The 9,496-nt window shown below is 38.6% G+C and overlaps 1 protein-coding gene across 1 annotated transcript; it reads left to right on the top strand.

Annotated features, from left to right (window-relative positions):
- Positions 1-1,974: 1,974 nt before the first annotated feature.
- LOC123765274 (peptidyl-prolyl cis-trans isomerase) lies at positions 1,975-9,100 on the top strand. Its single transcript, XM_045753805.2, has 2 exons — positions 1,975-2,134; positions 8,417-9,100. The coding sequence occupies exons 1-2, from the start codon at positions 2,066-2,068 to the stop codon at positions 8,840-8,842; spliced, it is 495 nt and encodes a 164-aa protein (XP_045609761.1). The 5' UTR covers positions 1,975-2,065; the 3' UTR covers positions 8,843-9,100.
- The last annotated feature ends 396 nt before the right edge of the window (positions 9,101-9,496 follow it).

Below are 9,496 nucleotides of genomic sequence, written 5' to 3'. Positions count from 1 at the left end.
CTTTGGCGGGTAGGCAGTTCCATGTGATTATAGTCGTGGGTAAAAAAGCATATCCTGCTTTCAGTCCTACATTGTGGCTTGCTGAGCTTGAAACCATTGCTTAGTATTTTAAAAGTTTCGATGAGACCATCAGCTCTTATCACGTCTGGTTAGCAGTATTGTTAACCCTGTGTCCCTCAACCGGTTTTGGTATGAGCTATGACTTAGTTCGGGAATGATTCCTATTGCCCGACGTGACATTTTCTCCAAGAAGCTATATCTTTCTGAAGATGAGGTCTCCATGCTTGGATACAATATTCCAAGTGACGATTGTTGAAGGCACCAGATATTTTTTGTTTTCTTTGAAGTTGTATTCAACCTCACGTCCATGGAAGACAGAAGAGTAAGGGAAGACATGATAACTACCTACAAAATTCTCAGGGGAATTGACAGGGTGGACAAAGGCAAATTATTTGGCATATGTAGAACACGAACAAGGAGACACAGGTGGAAACTTAGTACCCAAGTGAGCCACAGAGACATTAGAAAGAATGCCAGAAACGCTTTGCGTAATAGTGGCTTTAGGCATTGTATGTACTAGCCCTATCTATAAATCCATCACTCTTTGTAAAATCTCTTGTATGTATGTACCTTACCTAAATAAACATTTGATTTGATTTGATTTGAATGATTTCAGTGACAGTAGTTAACAAATGGAATGCATTAGGCAGTGATGTGGGTGGAAGGAGACTCCATACAGGTTGAAATGTAGATTTGATAGAGCCCAGTAGGCTCCAGAATCTGCACACCAGTTGATTGACAGTTGAGAGGCGGGATCAAAGAGCCAAAGCTCAACCCCCCCACCAAGCACAACTAGGTGAGTACCTAGTATGCATCCCATACCACAGAATAGGTACGGGGTGAATAATAAATAAACTAATTATTGTTCACAGCTGTTGCTAATATGTAATCCAAGGTCACATCGTCATTTCTTTGTAATTAAACTTTTTGATTAATTTATCAGTTCTATCAGACAATGGATGGTTGAGTGATGGGACCAAAGAGCCGAAGCTCAACCCCTCCAAACACAACTATAGGTGAATACTAATTATAGTCTGATAAAACTGACATAATGCGGTTATTAATAATTTATCTGTACACCTAGTTATTATTTAATTACAGTGATAGCTAGTAACAACATTGCTTGCAATATAACTACTTTGCATGATAATATAATATTAAACACTGAAGGCAAGTCATTTGAGCCAAACTTAATAGTTGTAAGTCAGTCAGTATAGGAATCCTAAGGTTAAGCCAATCAATATTGACGAGAACTGCTGACGCACGTACCTGTCTGTACACTAGACCTTATCTGATAGTGTTTTTTACGTGTTATTTTTTATAATGTCAGTATTATCAGCACAACTGTTCTAATAAACAAATAAATTGTAGTTACAAATTAATGCAGTTTAACCAAAATCTTTATTACGAATGTAACATGTTGGCTTAAAGTTGGCGCCTTGACCAGTAGCCAATCCGGTTACAGGTCCGGTATTGGCGTGGGCTCTCCTCTCACTCTATTGGTTGTGATCAGAAGAAGTTACTTAAACATCTATAGTATGAGGCGTTTATTCGATTACTCAGTAATAATTCTTTATGATCATTTTATTGCAAATTGATTTAAATTTTATATTTGAATACTGAATTTATATATTACTTATATGCTGAATTGTTATACATATAATAGCAAAGAAGGAGTGGAATTTTCCATTCCACCATGCACACTAAAATGTATCCGCGTTAGAAACTAGTTCCATGAAGTTGTGTATATTAATTATAAGAGAACTGTTTCTCATATTACTAAAACCTATAATCTTGTTAACAATAATATAAGTCATTTATATCAGTATTGATGTTAACATATTTAATAGCAGAAAAATAAAAAAACTAGCTTGAGCCATGAAGGCATATTGGTCCGCGGGCTGGTGGGAGGGGGGCACGAGGGAGCTTCTTTCACTCTGGGACTCCCTGCTGGACCAGAGCCGGACTGCTTCTCTCACCAGCAAGATTTAAGCGTCTCCACACCATGGGCAATCCTCAGGTCTTCTTCGATATCACTGCCAATGGCAAACCGCTGGGCAGGATTGTCATGGAGGCAAGTGTTTGAGAGGTGGACGTAGTTACTGTATAATTAAGGTGTGAAAGATTGTAAATTTTGGGTGTGACAGTTGCTGTCAAAATGCCGGTTTTGTGGAATTTTGTGTGTGTGCTCTTTAATAATTGGACCACCTTTTTAATTAATTTTTTTAACACTTTACGCTTCTGCTATACTTGTATTATTATTCTAGAATAATTTGTATAGTTTGAGATCCATTAATTGTTATATCGGTGAAAATAATTTATTATAAATTAAGGGTAGTTGTTGGGTTCGTTCTCGACACTATGGAGATTTCTGGGTTCGCATCCCGGCTGGGACCGAAATGGTTGGGCGCTTTTTCCTTTCCCTGTTATAGTAAATTGTTATCAGTTTGTTAGCTGTGGGGCTGCTTCCCGGGGCGGGGCTGACCTCTCAAGCCCAACGTGTTTTGTGTATAAACTAGCTGCCTGTAACCAGATATAATGAATTGAGTGAATGAACTGGAAGTGAGGATTTTGCCTTGTAATTTCATTTACTTTCGGCTAACGTAAATGTAATCTACCCATATTCTTGGGATATAATGAAATGCATAAAATTCAGGAATGTTAACTTGATCTGCCCTAAACCCCCCAAAATGTGCAAAAAATTTATGAATAGGCTTGTAGATACTTGGTACATGACTTTTAATTGTTTAGGCTATTGGGCTGAGGTAGGAAAGTTTTTTTTTTATAAATATTGTAGCATTCTAACTTACAAATTAGCTTTTGTTCATGCTTTAACCATTTTTAATTTAGATTATCCCCTAATTAGTCAAGACATGGGTATAAAATTAACATTTGTGCAAAACAATTGTGGAAGGAGTTTTATTGGGCTGTGCCACTCATGCTGAGTGAACATGCCTCCAAAGCAGCGCACACTACCCCCAATAGGAAGAACACCCACTGGTGGTCATCCTGTTGCCTGTACTTGGACACGGGTCTCAATTGAATAGCCTATAAAAAAAATTGAAGTTGCCAACCTTTTAAGTTATCTTGTATGTGCAAGGTGGGGAAATCTTAACACTATTTTTTAGTGTTTTCTTAACAGTAATAGATTCTAATTTCTCTTAAATGGACATATCTGGTAGTGCTAGTCTTGCCAGAGATTCTGAAATTCTGCTGCTTTACTCCCGAATTTCCATGGATATCTCCTTGATTAATTTCATGAGGTCGTGTCGAGATGATTTCTGGGCCTAGTGTCCCTGCGGCCTGGTCCTTGACCAGGCCTCCTTTGTTACATCCTAGGAAGTGGCCTGTAGCAGATGTCTTAACTCCCAGGAACCTATTTAGTGCTAGATGAATAGAAGCATCAGGGTAAAAGAAACTATCTCCACCGGGGATCTAACCCAGAACCCTAGGACTACGATTACAAAGTGCTGTTTGCTCAGATGTCGGGCCCCGTACAGGGTCATGGTACTTGTTTAATGAACTTTCACTATTACCGATTCTCTCCTGCAACCACCTTTACTTCATCCATAATGATTGAGATTGCCAGCTGCACTCGCATTGTACCAGCCTACAGATATGGTGTTTTGTTCTATTCTTTAATTTACCTTATCACTGTGCTGTTGCCTGATCTCTAATTTGACATCTTGGGTATGAGTTCAGTATGGTCTTATCAAATTCCCTCAGCAGCCAGCACATGTGCTTGTTCATTTCCATGGTTTCCAACATGAGGGGATGCACAGGAATTTCACCACTTTCCAGATTGTGAAGTATTGACAGTTCTTGAGGGTTTCGGCAACTATTGCGAGGTTCCTGCCAGTTTTTTTTTTCCTAGGGCTATGTGCTTTTTGGGGGGGGGGGAGGGGGGTGTCCAGATCGGTGCTTCTAGTATTACTTTCTAGGAATCTTTATGCCATAACAATGGCAGTTTTCCAGGCATGCATTGGAGGTATAGTTCTCGATGCTTTTTCTAATTTCCACTAAAGTACTATTCCTAATTGGAGTATGGTCTTGCAGCCCTGTCATTAGGAGGATTAGATAAACCATCAGTAGATTTAATGCAACTCATTTCTGGCTTCAGGAATTGTGTACTTTTACCTTACTACTTGTGTATTAGGCATTTCTTGTATATTAAGCTTTTTCATTGTCATCTTGTTTAAAAGATTCTTGAGGCTCATCCTCCCAGGGAGGAAACATCCCTACAGACTTGCTAGACCAGGTGAATTAAGAGGTAGAATACTAAGATCTTTCTACCTATATCCAAAAAAATTAAAAGCGGTCCAATACCAGATAAAGCAACCCGTCCTCGACTAAGTCCATTACATCCAGCAGTCTACCCCAGACACGTTTGTAAATTTTTACATGCTCTTCATTCAAAACGGGTATTTTCTCAAATATAGATAATAGCATATGTTAATATAGGCATAGGTGATTATTTGTATTACGTGGGTGTAGCATTTACAGCGTTGTGGTTTGAACAGAATGTCAGTGAAGCACTTATTCCGGAAGGGTTCGAACGGAATCAGCTTTAGTGTAAACTGCTTTTCATAAACGGGGTTTGTAAGTGCATGCAATCACTTTTAGGTCTTTGTTTGGAGGACGAACTGGATAAAAGCATTTCCCAAGGATGTTGATGAATGAGCTTGGCTCATCTTTCATAATTAAATCTTTAACTATTGGCCAAGTATGGAAAATTTTAAATTGCAAAAGTCATCCATTCCTTGTACCTTGGAAATCAAATAAGGAAAGATGTTAACATGGTAACAGTTGCTAAAGTTTAGGAAAGTTTTGTCTGGCTCATTTGAGGCAAATTAATTGTATACCATAACTTGGTAAAACCCTTAAGTTTCCTAATTTCAAAACCTTGTCTACATAAGGTTCCCAGTAGTAAGTTGAGTTTGTTCTAGATTTGCAATAGAGAATTGCAGGTGGGACAAATGGTTGGGTTCATTTCCTATTGCCTAATGGGACTATATTCACCTAGCAGTAATAGGTACTCAGAAAATCGTAGGCGATATATTTTAGCTGCAATAGGGCGAGGAAGTCTGGCAAAATTGAGGTGTTGCGTGTCGGAGGCAGTCTGCTCTGCCCAAGCTGTCGGGTGAGAGTTGCCACAGATATTATCTAATTTCAATGTCCAATTGACTTTTTAGTTGAATAATACTTACTGCGTAGTGATATATTTATTGTGTAAAACATTGCCATACTCTAAAGTATGGTGTGCATGTTAGTGATTCAATTATTGTTCGTAAAAACAATAAGCAAAGTTTTGCTGGTATTACACAATATGCACAGGTTATGTATTAGCATCTGCATGTTTTGTTCACCATAAACTTCTAAGTTGGTATGGCGAATCAAAAAGATGCGTGGCGACAACACCAGCCAGCAAATGTCGCCTAAATGCCTCCCTCACCAACCACATTTGCCAACATTCCTCCTTCCACCATACTGCTTTTATTTCTTAAGTTTGTAAGTATCTGCAAGTTTTGTTCACCATAACTGTACAATTAAGCTGGTATGGAGAGTTCAGACAATATTGCCAGTTGGCTAATGGTCCCTACCTCCCTCGCCAAAATGGCTCCTCCCAACATATTCCTTTTGCTGTTATACACTATACACGTGTTACATAAATCTCTACGTTTTTCACCATAGCGAACCATTAAGCTGGTATGGTGAGTCCAGACTAACAGGTTGCTGCACAGTTTGCAGACACTGCTGCATGCCTCCCACACAAAGATTACTCAGACTGTAATATGCACAGCAGTAATGACCAGAATCATGGTAATTTTTTTAGTTTGGTCTTCTGTAATACTATCACCACTAAATAATAGCAGTTACATGTATATTTGGACACTTTTAGGCAATGCTGTAGTCAAAAGCTAAACAGCAGTGCTGTTTGCTCGTGCTGTGTGCCAGCCTTAGGTGCTCACTCAGTAGTGAGGCTCTCGCATACAGTACAGAATGTTACCCACTTTTTAATGGCGTCTGTTTACTAGAGCCCTGAGGAAGCTGATGTATACCCAGTGTAGCTGCGAGACATTTAAATTGTGCACGGCACCCTCAATAGTTATATACAGTACAAATGTGTAAGGTTTTAGGGTTAAAATCAGTTTGCAAATTTTCTAAATACAGTACAGTATAACAATACTGTACCTGCCCCCTTCCAGTTGGTTGGGAATCCTGGGTTAGTCGGTCATGAGCTGGACTAAAATAGTTTGGCATGTTTCTATTGCCTAATTGTTTGCCTAGCAGTAAATTGGTAATAAGGAGTTAATATTGTGGGGTTGCATCTTGGTCAGTTTGACCTTGCAACAGAGCTGCCTTCATCTACTGCTTCCAACAGACATTATCCTCTAAATAATTCTCAACTTCTGGTGTTGCTGTGGATTCCCCCTCTTACCACTCCTTTTTATAGAGTACCTTTAAATTCCTTCTTTTTCAAGTTTGATATTTTTGCTTGGTCTCTACCATTTTTAACAGCCTTTCCTCTTAACAATCTAATAAAATTCAAAATTAAATGTTAATAAAAATTACCTTTAGACATTGATGTTCAGTCTGGTTAATTTACTGTAAGCCTGGGCAGTGGTATATACATTATTTTCTTACCCCCTCATCCTTGTGTTAAGCATTCTAGTTTAGACTACCTATTCTAGAGCAAAAAAATTCAACCCAAACTTGTTCCAAACTAGTAACACTGCTGTGCTTTCCCTACATATGAACTAATACCCCTTGCCAATACCCTTCATCCTCTTGATATAGAACTTGCCTTTCTAAAACTAGCTGTAAAGTGAATAACATTAAAGGAAGTGTTAAGTCTGCAGGTATAATCCTGTCATATTAGAACCTAATCATCCTATAGATTGGTCTTCTAAAAATTTTTCTACCTCTACTCATTCTTGTCAATAAAGATACTTGCCCAACATGGACCTTAGTCATAGCTTTGTCATTCCTTTAACAGTACATGCTTAAATGATGTAATCATAACATGATCTAATTTAAGGTTTACCCCCTCTATCCTTTAACTTGTAAGCCAGTAGGTTTTTCCCTGCCATTTAGCCTTTTACCATTTTTATTTTTCCCGATTTTCTAGCTTGGTCTTATTGATACTTCTCCTTATTTACCTTAAATTTCTCTTACCTTTCATCTTTCTTGCTCTTACATATTCTCAATTTTGTTACACGACTTGATAATAGTAAGACATGTTAATTTTTTTGATTTGGTAATACCTATAGCCACAGTCTGCTGGAATTACTTAGTAAAGTACAATAAGTGGGGGCAACATAAAGCTGCCTCATTGGTCAATAGGCCTTTTGTAGTTTCATAAATTATTGTGCTTTATTAAACCTTTATTGCAATATACAATACTAAAATTTGCATTAAGAAAAAGATGTTTGATTTAGCTTCAGAATAGTTCTGAGGAGGATTGGCGGGCTGGTCTTAAATGCTTAGTGGTCATTGTACTGTAATTTATTGCCTGGGCCACTATAGGTACTTATTTTGAAGATTGCCATGTTTGTATATCTGCGATAGTATGGTTATAATGATGAAATTGAGAACATGTGAATGTTTTTATTTCTTACCATGTGATAGTATGGCAGGGGGTGCCATAACATTGCCTCAATTTTAACAATTGTCTGAAAGTTAAGTCGGCATGGCTTACTGAGGCTTACTGAATAGGTTAGTTTTCTTGTCATCTTTAATTTGGTAGAAGTTTTAATCTCAATGCTGGTGGGTAGAGGGTACTTCATGGTGTAGGTGGGAGTTAGCCCTTCCCCTCTCTATCTAGCAGGGGAATATTACTTAGCCTTCCCCCCAGTTAATTAGCAATTACTGTAATTGAACCTTTCCATGCCAGTGCAATGTGTTGAAAGACTGGCCATGGCGATTTGCTGAAGTGCATTATTTTTGCCCACTTTGTGAAGTTCATATGTTGAAAATGCTTTTGTAACTGCTGGTTCACTGCATTGTAATAATGACCACTGCATACTTTGGTGTCCTATGCTCGCTATAGGATAGAGCACTAAATTCTAGAATTGTTCGAAAGTACCTTCCCTTTTCTGAGACAGTTTGCAGTTTAAAATATCCCACTTGTCCCCTTGCAATTAAGGTTATTGCTTTATCCACTTAGTGGGTAATATCACCCCTTTCATCTGGTTCACTTTCTTGCTCTCATCTGAGCATCCATTCAACTGCCTCTAGTATCTTGTGAATGGTGTGCTCTTATTTCTCTCCCAGCCTACAAAAAAAAAAACTTGGTTAATGTGAGATTAGCTAAGTAACAAACGGGGAAACTAATTAGTTTTTTTTTGTTTTACAGTTGCGTGCTGATGTAGTTCCAAAGACTGCAGAGAACTTCCGTGCATTGTGTACGGGCGAGAAGGGCTTTGGCTACAAAGGGTCCACTTTCCATCGTGTCATTCCAAATTTCATGTGTCAAGGTGGCGACTTCACTGCTGGCAATGGAACTGGTGGGAAGTCTATCTATGGCTCAAAATTCGCAGATGAAAACTTCCAACTTCCTCATGATGGCCCTGGTATTCTGTCCATGGCCAATGCTGGCCCTAACACAAATGGCTCTCAGTTCTTCCTGTGCACAGTGAGAACAAATTGGCTTGATGGCAAACACGTTGTCTTTGGGAAAGTCACTGAAGGCATGGATGTTGTTCGTCAGATTGAAGGCTACGGGAAACCCAGTGGCGAGACATCTGCAAAAATTGTTGTTGCAAATTGTGGCCAACTGTAATTCCAACATTCCACTATTTTTGCCCAACCTAGATCTGTTCTACGTAGCTAGTAACGTGGGGCCAAGATGCGATACGTGAAACTACAGTAGCTGTTGATTAAAACTTGTGGTATAAATACTTAAATGTCTGTGGAACTTCTGTCATCTAGAAGTTTTTTTTTTTTTCTTTACATGAATTTTTCATTGTATTTGAATGTAGACGCCAGGCTGATATTCAGTGTGTCGTCTTCTCATAAATAAAAATTGGAAGCATTGCAATATTCGTTTTAAATTTATCATAACATTGAAGTAATTGCCTTTTTTCTGGTGCCGTGTGAATCATTTGACACAGCGGCGTTAAAATATTCATACCCCCAAATAACTTTTTCCCATTCTGCCATCCCACGTTCATGGTTTGTCCTTCCTCTACCGTTGTGTGCACACAAGCTGTTTACTGTGATACAGCTTATTTTGGTAAACTTGTATGAAAGTTTGCAAGATAACACTGGTTAATAAAGGAAGGGCATTTGTAAAATATACAAAGTAGCATTTGAGTAAAATTTGCCTGTAGTGTGCTGTGATTGTACTGTCGTTAGAGGTGGACAATAATTGTACTCAACAAATCACTGGTGCTGTCCAGTCTTGATAACCCCCCCCCCCCCCCCTCCTTCAGAG

This window comes from Procambarus clarkii, chromosome 33 (assembly GCF_040958095.1).
Source record: "Procambarus clarkii isolate CNS0578487 chromosome 33, FALCON_Pclarkii_2.0, whole genome shotgun sequence".
Lineage (NCBI taxonomy): Eukaryota > Metazoa > Arthropoda > Malacostraca > Decapoda > Cambaridae > Procambarus > Procambarus clarkii.
This window is presented reverse-complemented; position numbering and strand designations above follow the sequence as displayed.

Coding starts and splice junctions, on each gene's coding strand:
- LOC123765274 (XM_045753805.2), top strand. CDS start 2,066: ATGGGCAATCCTCAGGTCTTCTTCGATATCACTGCCAATGGCAAACCG. Junction 2,135..8,416: donor TGGGCAGGATTGTCATGGAG/GCAAGTGTTTGA, acceptor TTTGTTTTACAG/TTGCGTGCTGATGTAGTTCC.